Source organism: Zea mays, chromosome 8 (genome assembly GCF_902167145.1).
Source record: "Zea mays cultivar B73 chromosome 8, Zm-B73-REFERENCE-NAM-5.0, whole genome shotgun sequence".
In the NCBI taxonomy this organism is placed as follows: Eukaryota; Viridiplantae; Streptophyta; class Magnoliopsida; order Poales; family Poaceae; genus Zea; species Zea mays.
The window spans coordinates 61005308-61023882 of record NC_050103.1 but is presented as its reverse complement, the minus strand read 5'-3'; the positions used below and the strand labels follow the sequence as shown (position 1 = coordinate 61023882).

Here is an 18575-nt window from a genome sequence, read left to right as displayed (position 1 = left end):
CGGGTCGTTGCTTCCACTGCTGCTTCCTTCATGTCTAGAGGCCAGCTAATGCCGAGGTACACCATGAGGTCCGGTTGATTTGCGCTGGGTTGTCTTGGTTCATGCCATATCTCCATAAGAGGGGAAAATTTATTTAGTGTAGTTTAAACATGATGCATGCATAACCTAATAATCATGGAATCAACTTTTCGTTGATCCCTTATTTCCTACACATACTATTATTTAACACTATGCTACCCGACTTCAAAAGGTAAGTTACTACCAGAAAGTGGTAAGATAAGAATGAAAGAATGTTTCAAGGTAAGTATTTAAAAATTCTTTTGAAGTACTACGTAATATCCGAACAGACGGGCTTCGCTCCGATACCAGCTGTCACGGAACCTCCCAAGGTATTAGACCCACTTACAGATGTCCTTGTTCTAAGGACCTCAGACAGTCATGTAGGTGCGCATAATCACTCGACAAGTTCGGTTATCTGTATCATCATCATATCGCCCAAGTGCGCTTCACCCATCACGCAGACATTACACACATAATCAGAGTAAAGAATAAGCGGAAAGGATTACAATAACATAATTTACATTCATATAAAATATATAGAGAGATTATTTATTACATAACGGATGTTCGAGTGCACCACTTAATATTACATAACTGGGAGACAAAAATCCTCTCGCCAATAAGTTTACTGATTTTCCTCTTGCTTTGGCACCACCTTTGAGCAGAAATAGCAAAAATCGACTGTTTCATCACCTACAACAACATGGGTTTGAAAACCCTAAGTACGGAGTGTACTTTTGCAAGTCTTACTCGACAAAGGAAAAGACTCTCAAGGTTTGGTCGCAGGCATAACGAGCAAGTTCCCCCGCCACCTCCTCTAGCTCCCACAGTGCAGGAGCTGATGGCCCAGCAGAATGAGATTCTGCGATAGCTATTGCAGCGCCAGCCCCACCCCTAGCAGCATGGTGGAGGCCAGCATCAGCGACCTCCGGCAGCGGCAACCTACCAGGAGTTTCTGAGCACGCAGCCACCCCTGTTCACCAAGGCAGAGGATCCGTTGGACGCCGACGTGTGGCTTCGTGTCATTGAGTCCAAGTTTCCCCTCTTCACGGGAGACTGCCCTGATGATGCTAAGGCTCGCTTCGCCGCGCAGCAGCTTCGTGGCCCTGCTCGGACATGGTGGGACCACTTCTGTGCTATGCTACCCGCTGATCGTGAAGTGTCTTGGGAGGAATTCAAGACTGCTTTCAGAGGGCACCACATCCCAGCAGGAATTCTTGATCGCAAGTTGAATGAATTCCTGGCACTTAATTAAGGAACCCGCACGGTCTTGAAGTATGCTCAGTCCTTCAACAACCTATGCCAGTATGCAGGTTACCATGCTGATTCTGATGAGAAGAAGAGAGACTGCTTCCGCAGGGGTCTCAACACCAAGCTGCGGGAATGACTCAACACTATCCGGGCTGATAGCTTCAATGAGTTGGTCAACCTGGCCATCTCCCAGGAGGACTGTATTGTAGCTCACCGGGCAGAGAAGAAGAGGAAGGCACCAATGGTACCACCATTCGCTCAGGCCCAGAGGTTCAGGATTGTTTCTCACAATCAGAGCAGAGGATTTCAGCAGCAGGTAGGCAGATGGGTGATCAGGCCACCTCAGCAACAGCAGCTGGCACCCAACCTCTTTCCAGCTCCCGCCCCAAGGAACAGTCAGCCTCAGCAGCAGCAGCAGCAGCAGTTTCGCCAGGGCAATGGGAACAAGTGCTTCACTTGTGGCAATGTGGGCCACTATGCCAAGAACTGCCCCAAAAATCAGCAGAGGTAGATGCCAGTACCAAGTCAAGACAAGGGGAGGAAGCAGAAGGTGCAAGTAAGACATGGGAAGCTCAACTTCACTACTCTGGAGGAAGTACCTGAGGGAGCCCCCAACATGACTGGTACCTTTTCAGTTTTTAATCAACCTTCATTAATTCTGTTTGATTCTGGTGCACCTCATAGTTTCATTAGCCAGAAGTTCAGTGCTAAATGCAAATTGCCCTTCTGTCATGCAAAAGGGTCATTCATGATAACCACACCTGGGGGTAAAACTGTAACCAACCAATTAATCCGAAGTGTGCCTATTCAACTAGGAAGCCACATTATCAAAACCACCCTTCTTGTGTTGGGTTTGGAAAGTGTGGATATTATTCTAGGCACTAATTGAATAAACCTGCACCAAGTAGTGCTTGATGTGGCCAGCCGCATCGTGGAAGTCAATTCCCCGTTCTGTGGGAGTTTCACCTTAATTCTGCCCAGTCAAGGTTCTACTCAGTCATGTGCTTTCTCTATGATGGAGTTACCTCTGAAGAAGATTCCAGTGGTCTGTGAGTATGCAGATGTCTTTCCTGATGAATTGCCAGGAATGCCACCAGACCAGGACATTGAATTCGCCATCGAGTTGCAACCGGGAACAACACCTATTTCCAAGAGGCCTTACCGGATGCCACCTGCTGAGTTGGCAGAGTTGAAGAAGCAATTGCAAGAATTGCTGGACAAGGGATTTATTCGCCCAAGTACTTCGCCTTGGGGATGTCCAGCCTTGTTTGTGAAGAAGAGAGATGAAAGCTTGAGGCTGTGTATAGATTACCGCCCACTTAATGCGGTGACTATCAAGAACAAGTATCCTTTGCCTCGTATTGATGTTCTTTTCGATCAGTTGGTCGGAGCCAAAGTGTTTTCTAAGATAGACCTTCGCTCCGGCTATCATCAGATCAAGATACGGGCAAGTGATGTTCTGAAGACGGCTTTCTCAACCAGATATGGGCTATATGAATTCTTGGTGATATCTTTCAGGCTGACGAATGCACTGGCATATTTTATGTATCTGATGAATTCTGTTTTCATGCCTGAATTGGACAAATTCGTAGTGGTCTTCATCGATGATATATTGGTGTACTCAAAGAACGAAGAAGAACATGCCGAGCATTTGCATGTAGTGCTTCAACGTCTGCGAGAGCACCACCTTTATGCCAAGTTGTCGAAATGTGATTTTTGGCTAAAGGAGATCAAATTCTTGGGTCACACTATTTCCCAGGCAGGCATAGCTGTTGATCCTGATAAAGTGCAAGAGGTGATGAACTGGAAGCCACCCACGACTGTCCGTCAGATTCGGAGTTTTCTGGGATTAGCTGATTATTACCAAAGATTCATTCCAGATTTCTCTCGAATTGCGAAGCCCATAACTGAGCTGTTGAAGAAAGAAGCAAAATTTGTTTGGGGTCAGAAGTGAGAAGATGCCTTCCATGCACTGAGGCAACATCTGACCGCAGCACCAGTGTTAGCACAACCCGACAGCAGCAAGCCATTTGATGTGTACTGTGATGCCTCTGGCACTGGACTAGGTTGTGCCTTGATGCAAGACAACCGAGTCATTGCTTATGCATCAAGAACACTCAGGCCTCACGAGCAGAATTATCCTACTCATGACCTTGAATTGATAGCAGTGGTTCATGCATTAAAAATGTGCAGGCACTATTTAATGGGAACCCACTGTAACATCTTCACTGATCATAAGAGCCTTAAGTATATCTTTACTCAGACTGATCTCAACATGAGACAGAGAAGATGGCAAGAGCTGATCAAGGATTATCACCTGGAGGTACATTATCACCTAGGAAAGGCCATTGTGGTAGCAGATGCCTTGAGTCGGAAGTTGCAGTGCAATTGTGTTCTGATGGATCCTCATATTGACACCTTGTGTGATGAGTAGTGCAAAATGAAGATTGAAGTAATTCCTTCTGGTGCATTATCTCACATTTCTGTTGAGCCAGCTTTGCAAGACCAGATCATCATGGCCCAGCTCAGTGACAAGGGAGTGCAGATTATCAAGGAGAATCTCCATCAGAAAACTGAGAAGTATAAATGTTTCCGCCAAGATGGAAAGGGTGTCTTATGATTTGAAAGCAGATTGGTGGTTCCTAAAAATGAGGATCTCAAGAAGAGAATCTTGGATGAGGCCCATCTCTCCAAATTCTCCATGCATCCAGGGAGCACCAAAATGTACCATGATCTGAAGCCCTTGTATTGGTGGACCAGAATGAAGAGGGAGATAGCCTGATATGTATCTGAATGTGACACATGTCAGAGGATAAAGGCGAGCCACTTGAAATCAGCTGGAGCCTTGCAGCCCCTATCCATACCTTCGTGGAAATGGGATGACATCAGCATGGATTTCATAGTGGGTCTGCCCAACACCTCTCAACATCATGATTCGATTTGGGTTATTGTGGACCGACTCACGGAAGTGGCACATTTTCTCTTAGTGCACACCAGTGATAAGGCTCAAAAGTATGCAGAGTTGTACATTGACCGGATCGTGTGTTTGCACGGATTGCCCAAGACCATTGTTTCTGACCGAGGAGGCCCGTTTGTTGCCAGATTTTGGGAGCAACTGCAATAGTCTTTGGGAACCAAGCTAATCAGAAGTTCGGCTTACCACCCACAGACTGATGGTCAGATTGAGAGGGTAAATCAAATTCTTGAAGATATGCTGAGAGCTTGTGCAATCAATTGTGGCAAGAACTGGGATAAGAACCTCTCCTTGGCAGAGTTTGCTTATAACAACAATTATCAATCCAGCCTAAAGATGGCACCTTTCGAAGCTCTCTAAGGGAGAAGATGCAGAACACCACTCAATTGGTCTCAGCCTGGAGAAACAGAAGTTTTCGAACCTGACTTAGTGACTGAAGCCGAAAGGAAGGTCAAACTAATCAGGAAGAATCTAGAAGCTGCTCAGGCCAGGCAAAAGAGTTACCATGATAAGAGAAGGAAACCTCTCCAGTTCGAGGTGGGAGATTTCGTTTATCTTAAGGTATCACCCACCAAGGGAGTGCAGAGGTTTGGGATCAAAGGCAAGTTAGCCCCTCGCTACATTGGACCTTATGAGATCATAGAAGCATGTGGACCCGTGGCATACAAGTTGAAGTTACCTCCAAAAATGTCTGCCATCCACAGTGTGTTCCATGTATCCCAACTGAAGAAGTGTGTTTGATTGCCGACTAAGATCATAGCAGAACCAGAATTGGAGATAGAACCAGATCTATCGTACCAAGAGTACCCTTCCAAGATTCTGGATTGCAAAGAAAGATCAACTCGGGCAAAATCGATCAAGATGTATAAGATCCAATGGAGTAATCACTCAAAGGAAGAGGCTACTTGGGGGACTGAAGAATTTCTGTTTTCCAACTTTCCTGATTATCTGCCTAAGGAAATTGGTACGTATCCATGCCCAACCCCTCCTCCTGCCCTTCGAATCTAAAATTCAGTAATATAATCTTGAACTGAAAGGAATAAGCTATAAAACAAAATTCTAAAGGACTTCCTTCTGAAGTTGCAAAGAGAATGACATTCGAAGAGCAGTTTGCCTTAATAAAGAAAGTATCCACTTCAAGTAAGTCTCACCCTTCGCTTCACCCCGGTAGGACTCCAACCTGAATCTCGGAACGAGATTCCTTTAAGGGGGAAGGCTGTGACACCCTAGTGTCACCTAGGGTTGTTCTTTAACTAACCCCAACCTATTATCACATATAAACCTAGTAAAGGAATGAACATCAAAAATTAAGAACAAAGTATTATAATGAGTCTTCTCAAACTCTTCTTAATCTTGTTATGAACCTTAAGGAAGGAAAAATCTCAAACCCTAATAAATCCTAAGTGAGCAAATTAAGCATAAAAGGGAAATTGGGAGAAATCTTGGGGGGAATGCAAATTGTAGAAAAGACCAAATTACAAAGTTTTAGTTCATCAAATGACTAACAAATCATAGTAAGAAAGTTTGGCCATTTGGTTTTTCCAAAATCCCCAAATCAGCCCTTGAACCATGGACCCATGGGGAAATTCAGAATTATGAATTCTGAATTTCAGAACCCTTTCCAAAGATCCTTTGCGTTCTCTGTTTTTCAAAACTCAAAACCAGGAAGTCCAAATATCAAAGTTGTGCTAAATTCCCTTGAACACACTCTGGAAAATTTTGAACTCAAACCAAATTCGTTTGACACGGTTTTGGCGCAGCTTGACCTCGGGACCAGGTGTTCTGACACTGGCACCTTGGTGACGCTACAACTCCCTGTCCCTAGCCTAAAACCACGCGACGTCCATACACAAAAGACAAAGCAATGTCAGATGAGCAAATCATTCACAACGATCTTGCCCAAATTTGCGAAGATTTGCGCCCAATCAGCGTTAGAACTTGGGCAGAGGAAACGGTTCCACGTGTTCGGCCGTGGCTGACACCCCTGGTTCACGCCCGTTCGCGCACCCGCGCTCCCCAGCGCCCGCCCGCACGCGCTCGCGGGTCCACGGCCGCCTGTGCACCGCACCGTGCCTATAAAGCAGCCCCGGGCCTCGGCCATCCCTCCCCTCGTGCTCACAAGTCTCGCCCAAGCCAGAAACCACCGGAATTTGCCCCGAGCACGCCGCGCCGTCGCCCGCCAAGCTTTCCGAGCCTTGGCCGCCGTGGCCAGCTCTCTCTAGTCGCGCCCAAGCAGCACCAAACCTTTGGTTAGCTTCGCCATTAGCCCGTGAAGCTTTCCAAGTCCTCGGACCCGGCAGAACTTCACCGGAAGCCCGAGATCGCCCTCGCCGGACATCGGTCGCCCGCCGCCGCACGTGGACCGAGCTCTCTGGTAAGCCATTTTCAAATTCCTTGCACCCACGTCTTACCTAGCACCCAGTGAAGCTCTCTGACCCGTTCAATTGACCTATTGCGCCGTGAGTAGGCCGGATTCCTCGCCGCCGACGAGCATCTCCGCCTGCGCACGCGGACCGGCCGACTCCGACCATCCCCGACGGCGACCCGCACATCGCCGTGATCCCCGAGACCTCCCCTACATCCTCGACCACCTCACCGGAGCAGCCTCGCCGCCGGTAAGCCCCTCCGCCTTTTTCTTCGCCGCGGGTACTATTCAATTGGGGACAGGACCGCGGGTTCGATTTCCATAAAACCTATGGGGTTTTCTGCAGAGCCGTAGACTCAAATGAATAGTGCCCCGGGGACCTGTCTGTAATTCTTTTAAGAACTTTCGTCAGGGACCCCAGCGCAAAACTGTTTTTCCTTAAACCATTTCGAATTAATCTTTTATTATTCAGCAGAAAGTTTAGGAAATTCATAACTTGAGAAATACTTAACCAAAATTTGTCAAACCAATTTTGTTGGATTCTAAATATTATGGACTGTCAGTTAAAAATACTGAACCCTATGCCTTTTGTTCTAATTTTTAGAGTTTAGAATTAAATACAGAAACTGACTAAACCTTATTTAATTAAAGAAAATTAGTTATGCTTCTGTGCTAGGCTTGAGAAAATTTGTAGATGTTCAAACCTCAATTAAGCACTGTTTAAAAATAGTGGGAACCTCAGTATTGAAAATTTAAGTAGAAATATTTATTAAAAGCCATTTTTGCCCTAGACTTAGAAAAATCAGAAAGGCATTAATAGAAAATGAACAGTAAGTGCAATTATTTTTCCTAGCCTACTTAAGTAACAGAGAACCTAGGAAACATAAAAAGACCTCTAATCCAGAACAGAATTAAAGTGAAATGTTTTATTTAGCATTATTCCAACTAGAAAACAATTATTAGAATTATGAGGACAATTTCAAAACTTGCCTTAAAAATCCAGTAGACTTGTGACCACTAAAACCCCACTACAAAAATGATAACCACCCCAGCCCCTCATTTTAAGTAGGGTAAACAAATAAAATTTGATATTGGGGCATATTTCAATTAAATCATAAAACAACCCCAAAATGATGCAATAGTAGGCAAATAAAATTTTGCTAGATCAATAATGAGATAGGCCACCAGAGGAAAATACAAACCGAGTTGGAAGATGCCAAATAACACCTATTGCTAATATTTCATGAAAAAGGTCATTTAATCCAAATAATTCCTACCACCCCTTCCCTTAAACAAAAAGATGCCAAACTTCAGAATGATTGCTCTTGCACAAAATAGAAGCTAGGAAAAATCAAAAATCTGTTGTTTGATATTTTTCAAATATAGTGGTAGTAGAAAGCATCCCTTTGGCTAGAACTTTGGGAAATTCATAATAAAATAACTGGTAAGTATTAATGGCTGGAAATTTGTGCAAAATCATGTTTTAGCATCTAGATGCCAGCAAAAATTTGCCTTAAGGAATAACCTTCTGTTAAGTGGTAATTGTAGTTCAAACCACCCCTTCTGCCCTAGCATTTAATAATTTTGTATAGAGAGAACTACTTAATTTTTAAACCTCAAATTTTGAGACAGAGGATTATACACCAGTAAGAAGCCACTGTAATTTTTCCAGAATTTTTTGAAAATTTATTGCTATAACTTGTAGTTCAAATCTATCTTAAAAGCATAAAGGAAATAAGAGGAAGAAAGGAAAATAATAAACCTCGCTTCAATAAGTTCAACTAAAAATACTATTGAATTCTCACTAAGGCTTTAAAAAGAATTCAGGGGAACACCAAGATAGACTTACCACTTCATTTAACTGAGTGTGAGCTAAATTGCTAAATATACCACAAGAATCTCTAGTAGCAAGAGTGAACCCTATCTAAATTAAGTGACTCTTTCACCATCAAGTCTAATTGCAAATTGCATATCATATCATGCATATATCTTACTCATTGTATTCATTAGACTGCACTCTAGCTGACGGAGAGTACGTGCTCATCCCCGAGCAAGGAACTGTCCAAGAGGAGGACCAGGAGCCAGCTCCCGAGACTACCACTGAGGATCACCCCGCACCCCCAGCATTCGAAGGCAAGCCCCAGTTTTATGCATAACCATAATTATATATGCTACTTTACTACACTTAATGCTTGTAGGATTGTAATGTGCACTTAAGTGTAGGAGTTGCTTGAAACCTCTAGTTGCATGAACTTAAAAAATCCTTTTTGAGATGGATACTAGTATACTAGGTCGAGTAGCTGCTTCGCTAATCAGGATCTCGGTAGAAGTCGAGTGATTTTTCTAGCACTCGCACAAGGTCAGGAATTGATTGTATTCGTCTTGATAACAGGATATATAATGGTCTATGGACTTGGATCCAGGGAGGATGCCTTGTTCATGAGACGGGAAAAAGGATTAAGGATTAATATGTGGATACCTGAGTCAAGCGTTTGAATGTACTAAGCACATGTCGGGAAATATGGTAACCGGTAAACCTAGTACCTGAGTGAAGTCGGGCGCGGACTTTATCCCTCACTCGTCCTGAGACATGGTCTCCCATGCTAGCTATGGTGGGTACAAGTGCGGTCACTGCACGGCAGCAGCCGGGGTCAGTGGAGCATTGTATGCCAAGGCGATGAGCCCTGGCCGCGAACGGGGAATCGATGGGGACGGCTGACATGTGTGGGGACGGAGTACCCTAACATGTCGTGTGTTTAGGTTTGCCTTGCAAGGATAAAAACTCGATTCGAATCGTCTGCTTCTCGCAGCTAATGAGACTGCTTGACCCCTTGTACTACATAGAGTAAGAAGTGAAATGAGGTTTACGTGAAATAACTTGTTGATTGTATTAAATGCTTGTTACCATGTATCTTTAGAAAGAGCAAACTTACTTAATCTAAAGATGCTAGAAATTGAAAAGCTAAAACTTGATTTTAGATACAGCTAGTGCTTTTGGCAAACCAAACCCCTCAGCCAAACAGCTGCATGGTCTAGAGGTAGAGGAGTAGTTTCCTCACACCGGGTAAGTCTAGCTGAGTATTAGTATACTCAGCCTTGCTTGTGGCACAATTTTTGCAGGTACGTTGCATGATATGGTTGATGGTGTGACTTGGCCTACCACCCTGCCACCGGGTTGGAAGGTCGAGTGGGATGCTGCTTCCACGGGAGAGGAGCAGGAGGAGTAGTGGGCTAGGCCTTGCCCATTTCCTCGCTATCGACGACATCGATTATCCGCTGCATTTTATCTTATGAACCTTTATCTGCTACTCGAAAAACTCCAATCTATGTAATAATTCAGTACTTAAATCAAGGTTTCCTATTTTATTGTGTTTCTTCTGTGACTCACCTGCGTGTGAGATTGTGGTATTTGATCCTGTTTAAGTGGCTTTATCAGACTAGATCTGAGGGACTGACGGGTTATTTCGATTTAAGTGTGTTGCGGCCCCTGAGGCATGACTTAGGCACTTAAGCTGGAATAATTCGGGCGGTTCTGCCACAGGCTTGATGATCGAGGACCTTTTAACTGGCCACATGCCTCGTCATGGGTAAGCTTTGCCTCGGTCGGACCAATACTAGAAAGGCCAATATGCAATGGGAGTGGAGAGATGGCGAGAGTAGCATGTACCCTCCGTGGCAAGAGGCTGGACGATGGTGTATCTGTGCTCTCGGCTGGCGTGAACCTAGTCTGGTCTTGAGAAACCCGGTGGCGAATTGACATATGCAAGGGTTAAGTGCTACATATGTCATGTGGTCGGAGATCCCAAGCTGGGTATTAATCGATTCAGATCGTCGTTACTTCTCAGACATGAAGACTTGGTCACTGACTTACACGTAGCAATCTAGTGAACTGAAGGGATGATAAAAGACGGCTAGTGTAGGCCAAGTGCTTGAACTAGGATAGAAAGAACTTTAGATACAGGTAACTTTACTTAACCTGATAATAAAACTAGATTTTTAAGGATCCACTGTTAGTAAGCATTTCTGCAAATAGAGTCTTTGAATCTTGACAAGCTTTACCTTGAATCCCACAAGCCAGCATATCCTTGAGAGTCTTTTCCTTTGTCGGGTAAGACTTGTGAAAGTACACTCCGTACTTAGGGTTTTCGAACCCATGTTGTTGTAGGTGATGAAACAACATAGTTTTGTTGTTTCTGCTCAAAGGTGGTGCCAAAGGAGGAGGCCAATCAGTAAACTGTTTGGAGAGGATGTGTTGCCTCCCATTTTAAAACACTAAGCTTTTGTGTGGGAGGATGTTTTACCTCCCTGTTTTGTAATAATAAGTTATGCGCTCATAACACCCGATATTGTAATAAGTACCCACTCTCTATATTTGGTAATGTAAATTATGTTATTGTAATCCGCATCCGCTATTTCTTTACTCCGGATATGTGTGTAATGTCTGCGTGATGGGTGAAGCGCTCTTGGGTGATCTGATGATGATACAGATGACCGAACTTGTCGAGTGATTATGTGCATCTACATGGTTATCCGAGGTCCTTAGGACAAGGACATCTGTAGGTGGGCCTAATACCTTGGGAGGTTCCATGACAGCCATAAGCAATCTGCGTTTACACCACATATTAGCTTTCGAGATGTGGTCAGGGGAGTCTCCAGCATATATTGTGCTTCACCGGAGCCTCGCCAAAGTTCTCGGTTGTCTAGGGGTGGTGTAATTGCTCACCATCGCTCGAACACCACCGCGGGCCACCATTCATCGTGGCCAGGCATGACGTGACTTCCATCGCTGGTGAGGGTACTTCCCTATGATTCTCGTGCAACTCCTCTACGTTTTGCGCATCTTAGTACTTGGGTTTTGTGCATTGGGTGCCAGGACAGCTGTCGCCGGCCAGGATCCACCATGGGGCTACAGCGGTGCCGTCGCCTAGAGACCAAGGGGTGAGAAGAAAGGGTGGTGGCCATTGGTCCCAGATCGGATGGCCATAATTAGAACCCAGGGTAACACATTGGCCCGAGATGGCTTTGCCATCCGACCTGATCAAGGTGGCTAAAAATAGATCGGGGTAAAGCGAGGGGATGAAGTTAAAACTAGGTCGTATATCTCGAATCTGAGGCCTAGAATCGCGTACTGGTTCAACAGATTAGAGATATAATATGATCCGTTGGATGGGAATCGAACAACTGTAGTATATGGGTACCCCTTCAGTCGAAGAGACTTGTTAAAGAGTCCCTGTGTTATTACGCATTCAACTCGCCATCCACCCTTATATTAAAAACATTACAAAAGAGTCCTTATCTTTGCAAATTGAACCCTGAGTTATTGGAGTTTATTACCCGTAGTCCAGGAATTAGGATTAACTCTGGAAAATGATTTAATAAATCTAGAAAACTTAGATGAATCAAAACTTGACCATTTTAACTCTGATTTAGTCCACTCTAGTTGCATTAGCTGTAATATTATTGCCTACGCTTTTGTAACATTATTTTATCAGGTAACATGTTATCAGAAAAGTATTGGTTTAACCTATGCTTAGTAGATTAATCTTGCTAAACAAAGATAATCGATCTATAGTTATAAACTGACTAAAATATGATCCCTAATCAAGTTGTAACTTAAATTAAGGTTGAATAACTATTTTGATGTAACCTTTTCTCATTTAATCCCCTAAGAGCTACAAAAAACTATATCTAACTCCTATTTTAGTGGTTCTTGAACCTATGAGCTTGTGGCGACGCGTAGAATATTCTTACGCAATTTGGTCTAATGTTTAGTGTAATGTTATTTTTATGTACACCTTGCCTATTTGTATGTATTGCTATGAGTAGCAGCAAGGTCACGAGAAACCCGAAGATCAACTTGGTAAAGTACCTGGAATCTCAAGTCACAGGTAAGTTGTGCCCTTGATCACTCTTCTTTACCTAATAATGTTCCTTTTAAACTCTGTGATATGCTCATCTTAATTTGATGGGACCTAATAGGTTACCCATATTTTGTTTACCCCACACCTTGCAATTAAGGTAGACTTGCTATTGCTATACCTAATTTTGGAATTAATGTTATATCAGAATTACGATTATGTTCCATTAATACTGTTGGTTTAATTATTGTTCATGATAAGATTATTGTGTTAATTGGAACATGGAGCTTAACTTGAGATAACAGTGCTACCACAAGGGTGGAATGTGACGCCCTTGGCCAAGTAATTAGGAAAGTTAGGGAGAGATTACCTTACCCGAAAGGGCAAGCGGGAAGTGTGTCGCTGCAGAGTATATGGAGGTCCTCGGGTCGAACTGTCTGTAAGATTTTAGGATGAATGATTCCTATGCTTCCTTCTTCCTGAATCCGTAGCGGGTTTTCTCGAACTAGTGGAACTTTGGAAAGGCGTAGTGCTACTCTGCCTCGTCTCCTCAGTAGAGATGAATGGGAAGTCGCGATCCCTTGGCAAATGGTTAACACAACTTGTGGGTAAAGATGTGCAACCTCTACAGAGTGTAACACTGGTATATCAGCCGTGCTCATGGTCAAGAGCGATTCAGGACTCACAAGATTAACTTATGAAATTAAACTTAATCTATCATATGCATTACATCATGGGTTTATTATTAATTTTGATCTCTTTTTTCTTTGGGATGATATCTACTTACGCTTAGTAACTGCTAATAAAAATTTGACCAACTTCAAAAGCAATGCTCAACTTTAACCATCTTCTTTGTTAAGCCTTACACTTCACATGAGCCTCCACCGTAAGTGAGCTCATGCGCATTATTCCGCACAACTTGTTGAGCGATGAACGTATATGAGCTCACCCTTACTGTACTCACATCCCCCAGGTCAAGAATAGGTACTGCAAAATGAGGAGCATGAAGGAGGTCGTGATGAGTTCGTGAGAGGTCTAGGCCGTCCTCTCCCAGTCAACTATGGTTACGGAGGATCGTTGTCTTCGTATGATGTAATTATTTAGCTATTTTGTACATAACTCCTATTATATAGTAAAGATGTGACATTTGTTTCTGTACCATGAGTCATCATATGTGTGAGACTTGAGCCTAGCATAGATGTGATTTGCACCAAGGTTTGCCCCTTAAATCTGGGTGTGACACCTTTAGGAAAGGCAGACTCCCAACAGAGTGCATGCTTGGTTTTAGGGTAAAACGATGTACTATAATGATGGGAAATATTTAATTGCAATGCTTATCTATTGCCACTAAGTGTGAGTCTCATTTACATTTGCATTATGGTTAGTGACATGGTGAGAAGGGAAGAGAAAAACCCTTCAAATATGTTCCAAAATTGCTAACTCACCTACACATGTGTTGGACACTTGAAAGAGGTAGCATACATGAAAAAGTGTTTGAAAGGGAGTTCATTGTGGTGCCTCAACAGGCATAGGAATAGTCTAGTGCTAAGCCTACATAGGGCTCCAGACCATGCCTTACTCAATATAGTGTATATGTATTTCATTGCTAGGGCTAGGGTTAGCCACTGGATTAGTTCGATGGTTGGCCTTTAGGATCAATGAATCATTCATTGACACTATTTCACACGTTGTAGTTTTGAAGTGGGCATGATATAGTCTAGTGCTTGACACCAGATCAATTCAATGGCTCAAAATTATTTTTAGAACCATAGGGTTGGCTTAACACTAGAGTATGCACAATAAGTTACAGTTAGTGTCTATAATTGCTAGTTTTTGAAGAAAGGCTTGGCTTCGGTAAGACATTAGATTTGTCATATTTTATAACTTATGGTGCGCTTGATCAATCTAGTGAGTGCGTAGAAGCGATAGCTTTTATCCAATGGTTAGTCGAATGGTTGGCTCTACATATACTTGCGTATTCAACCATGTTAGCCACCCCTCTTGGCAAAATTGGATGATACTAGACCATACATAGAGCTTATGCAAGAGGGTCTTGATGATTGTTGCTGCCTTTTATCATTCTCTGTTGTGAGGGTCTTTGTGCTCCCTCCACGAGTGATGCACAGAGAGTAACTCTTGTAAAATCAATCAATGTTTGGAAAAGTCCTTGGTTATCTTCCGGCTTCTAGTGGTGCCCTAAATCGTTGGGATCCATCTTGTTGTCGCTAGGCTAAGTGTAGTGGTACGATCTAAGGATCCACCTCAATGTAGGCAAAGGTTGCCGACAAGAAACTGAACCTCAAGGAATAATCTTTATCACATTCCCTTAGTGGTTTGCATTCTCAATACTTGCAATTATAATTCATATTTTGTGCTTGTGTTGTTGTTGTGTAGTTCTAGCTCTCTAGTTTGTTAAGTTGCTAGTATAGCTTAGCTCTCTAGTGAAGTAGTGAGAAGTGTAGTTTAGTTCTGTTAGCTCACTAGTGTATGTAGTTGTAGAGCCTCTAGTTGTAGGTGTGTGACTACTTAGCTAACTTGGTTTGCCTTACAACTAGAATTATGTAATTAAGGGACTTGCATTGTTTTGAATAGGCTAGCAAAGTAGTAGCAATTAGAATTATGTTTATATTAACCAACTTTAGTTAGTGGCTTTCTGTTGGTATAAATTTCAATTGTATGCTGTTTATCCCTTGTAGCAATATATAGATCCTTTGATTGATCATCCTTTATCCATATCCTAGCATTGCCCACCATAATGGTATGGTATGGACCCTAATTTATTCATAACTTAAAAGAAAGCATTATTGAAATATCAAAACCAAGTTTAGGGCTTATAAGACACATCAAAGTACTGGCTAAAAATTCTAGTTTATTCACCAAATTTTCTTGACCGGAAACTGATACATAACAAACATTAATTATAATGCACCTCCAATCCGTGCTGCAATTGAAATGGATTCCTCTAACAAGGTCAACAATTTTGAAAGAAAACAACAGATGGACAAGGGAAATCCATAGAGTTTGAAGGAAACAAATAATAAACCTCAGGAAGCTGGGGCCACTGAATCAACAAACCAAGCAACCAAACAGTAGAGGGGTCACATAATAATCGATCAGGCGTGGTTGACCCTCCTGCAGTTCTTCCTGATCTCGCCATTGGCCCCGGTGAGCGGCGAGATGTTGCCCATCTTGACAATGGAGCGCGCGAAGTGCTGGAAGAAGATATCCTGGTTGGCGGCGTAGAGCTTGACAAGGTCAGCGGTGGCTCCGCTGCCGGTGAGGAGCACCTCGTCGGAGCTGAGGAGGCCACGGTAGGCGAGGATGTTTTTGTAGTACTGGTTGTCGAACTTGAAGGGCGTGACGGGGTCGAGGAAGAAGAGGTTCTGGTCACCCCCCGACCGCGGGCAGCGCGGGCGTAGCGCGGCCGCGTAGGACGCGTCCAGGGTGAAGTCCGGGAGGCCGTTCCCCGTCTGGTTGTACAGGCGCTGCCGGAAGCTTGTGCACCGGGAGTCGCCGATGGTGTGGCTACCTGTGCCAGAGTAAATTCAGCAGAGTACGTATTAGTCATGTATGTACAGTTGTGCAAAGCCCATGTTAATTGTGTATATATATGTGTGATCTTTGTATTTGCAGGATCGTGACATGAAGACGCTAGATGCTTCTGTAAAGCCCCAGCTGCATCATGTAGAAGATAATCGTGCAGGATACTAGTAGCTAGGTATACGTACGTACCGAGGAGTGCGACGAGGTCGACGATGTCGAGGCCCTGGAGCTTGAACTTTGTGATGATGGTGGGGAGAGTGTTGTTGGGAGCAGGGATGTCGTTGTTGGAGCCCTGCACGCTAGCGCCACGGGAGTCCCTCCGCCCCAGCGGCACGATCCACCCAGGGCCGCCAGTCTGTGTAATGTATTGTATGTATGTGTTATTGGCAGCCATGAAAAGCAACCTCCGATCGTCTACACCGTATGTACGCGTTTAATTTTAGTTTAGCACACCCACAGGCTTTTAATTAGCTTTCGTGCATGTGAGCCCAAAGTACCGCATATGTATTGCAGTACTGTGTTTTGCATCGGCCGGCGGAGATGGTAAACACACTAGTGTACATACAACTTTATTATCCCGTGCATGGGCATGAGATGCCATCAACTTTAATTTGGAACAGCATACATTGGCGCCGCTTTAACGAGCGCACCACATCATATCATATCAGTGCATGCATATTTATGCAGGGCCCAGCAGAGCGCGCAATAGCACACACAACAAATTTAAAGGTGTTTTTGCATGTGCCTACAGATAATGATGCGATCGACATGACGTGGAAATGGGACTGCAGCCGATCCTTGTATAAAGTCCATCCATATATTAATTTCCCTTCTTTTTTTCAAGCGCGGCCGGGCGGGTACGCTCTCACCGACACTATTTTCTAGAGGAAATGAAATAATGGGGTCGGACGACGAAGGGGGGAAAATATACTGAACTATAAGATTTATTATTGTGTTGTTAATTCTAGCTATGTGCATGATGGGATGGCAAGAAGTAGACACATGAAAGATGATGCATGAGACGGTGGAGGATAAAAGTAGTCACCATGACGGTGGAGTCGCGGGCTGCAAGCGCCAGGATGTCGGCGCAGGAGACGGTGGCCGGGCAGGCAGCCTCGAGCGCGGCCTTGATCTCGTCGATGACCTCGAAGCCCCTGGCGGAGTCCCGGTTGGGGTTGGACCGCTTTTCGCTCACGATGGACCCGCTGCTGTCCAGCAGCAGCGAAGCGTCGCAGCCCTGCAGAGTTCGTGCTAGCACACGTGTTACACAAGTGCAGCAGGCAGGCAGGCAGGCAGCAGAGAATCGAATGGAAGATGAATGGCCAATGAAACCACGCTACGGGCCGGCCGGTACGTACCTTGACGAAGCAGTCGTGGAAGTGGAGGCGGAGGAGGGAGGCGGCCATGCGGGGGTCCTGGTGGTGCGCCTTCCCCACGATGGACGCCACGATGTGCTGCGCGTGAGGGCACGACTGGTCGTAGAAGTGCGGGTCCAGCTTCTTCCCCCACTGCGCAGGGCCGGCGCCGGATGCCATTGCCAGCGACGACGACGGGCACAAGAGGAGCGCAACAACCAGAGGGACCAATGAGGCCATTGCTCCCTTCTTCATCTCGTCGATCGACCAACCTCACACGGCTACCTAGCTTGCTTGCTTGCTGCTGAGCAAGCTATCGAGCACTATGCTGCACCTATTAATTCGATCGGCTTGCTTTGTTTGTGCTTTGTGCTTCACTGCTTGCTAATGCAATGATGGTGCAGTGTGGTGAGGATGTATGCACTGCGTAGTAGGGGGGCAGGAGGGGCTGGGTTTATATAAGCCAGGCGAGGGCAAGAACCCCTGCAGGGCGCGTGGTTTTCTGTTCTTGCCATCCAGCTCTGTCGGCCTGAGCAACATGCGAGCTTTATTCCTGGAAAAAAGATTTAATTGTGGGACAAATTAAAGTATATATATATATATATATATATATTTGATCAGTATGTATGATGGTGGTCATCTCCTTGAAGCTTCTTTGCCTTTTTTTTTCTACTTTTTTCAAATGATAATAAAATTCCCTGACCATGCAGGTGTAGACACGCAACTGGCATGCCATATAGATAGCTGTTATTCTTGCCACCGTCTGCGCTAGCTGCTGCGACCGGTAGAGTACTAGAGTGTGTAGGTACTGGGCTTTCACGGGACCAAATACCCTTGTTTCCCGGTGGCCAAGTTATTCTAACAGCATCTGTCTGCTTTTATGTTCATTTTGTGCATCGATGTAAAGGCAAAGGAGCATCTAAAGGTAGAAAGGGAAAGGTAAAAGAATGGTCTTGGCATAAACTAGCCATGCCGTGTGCAGCAGAATCGGCATTTGAATGTGGCAATCATTCAGCTCGCTTGTGATACTTATCTTCTGTTTTCTTGTCGAGTTTTTTTTTATACATTTTCTAGAGTTCTTTGACAAAAGCACACGCACAAGGATGGTGATAACCTATTCAAGAACATTTCTAGGTTAAAGATTCAATCTTATTTTTAATTAGTTAGTT

At 44.3% G+C, this 18575-nt stretch overlaps 1 protein-coding gene across 1 annotated transcript; it reads right to left on the bottom strand.

Annotated features, from left to right (window-relative positions):
* Positions 1-15357: 15357 nt before the first annotated feature.
* LOC103635254 (peroxidase 72) lies at positions 15358-17919 on the bottom strand. The gene is made up of 4 exons (XM_008657751.4): positions 17410-17919; positions 17097-17288; positions 16241-16406; positions 15358-16037 (listed from the first exon to the last, which is right to left on the bottom strand). Exons 1-4 carry the CDS (start codon positions 17659-17661, stop codon positions 15622-15624), a joined length of 1026 nt encoding a protein of 341 aa, XP_008655973.1. The 5' UTR covers positions 17662-17919; the 3' UTR covers positions 15358-15621.
* Between the last annotated feature and the right edge of the window lie 656 nt (positions 17920-18575).

Coding starts and splice junctions, on each gene's coding strand:
- LOC103635254 (XM_008657751.4), bottom strand. CDS start 17,661: ATGAAGAAGGGAGCAATGGCCTCATTGGTCCCTCTGGTTGTTGCGCTC. Junction 16,407..17,096: donor CCCGCGACTCCACCGTCATG/GTGACTACTTTT, acceptor TACATTACACAG/ACTGGCGGCCCTGGGTGGAT. Junction 16,038..16,240: donor CGACCTCGTCGCACTCCTCG/GTACGTACGTAT, acceptor ACTCTGGCACAG/GTAGCCACACCATCGGCGAC.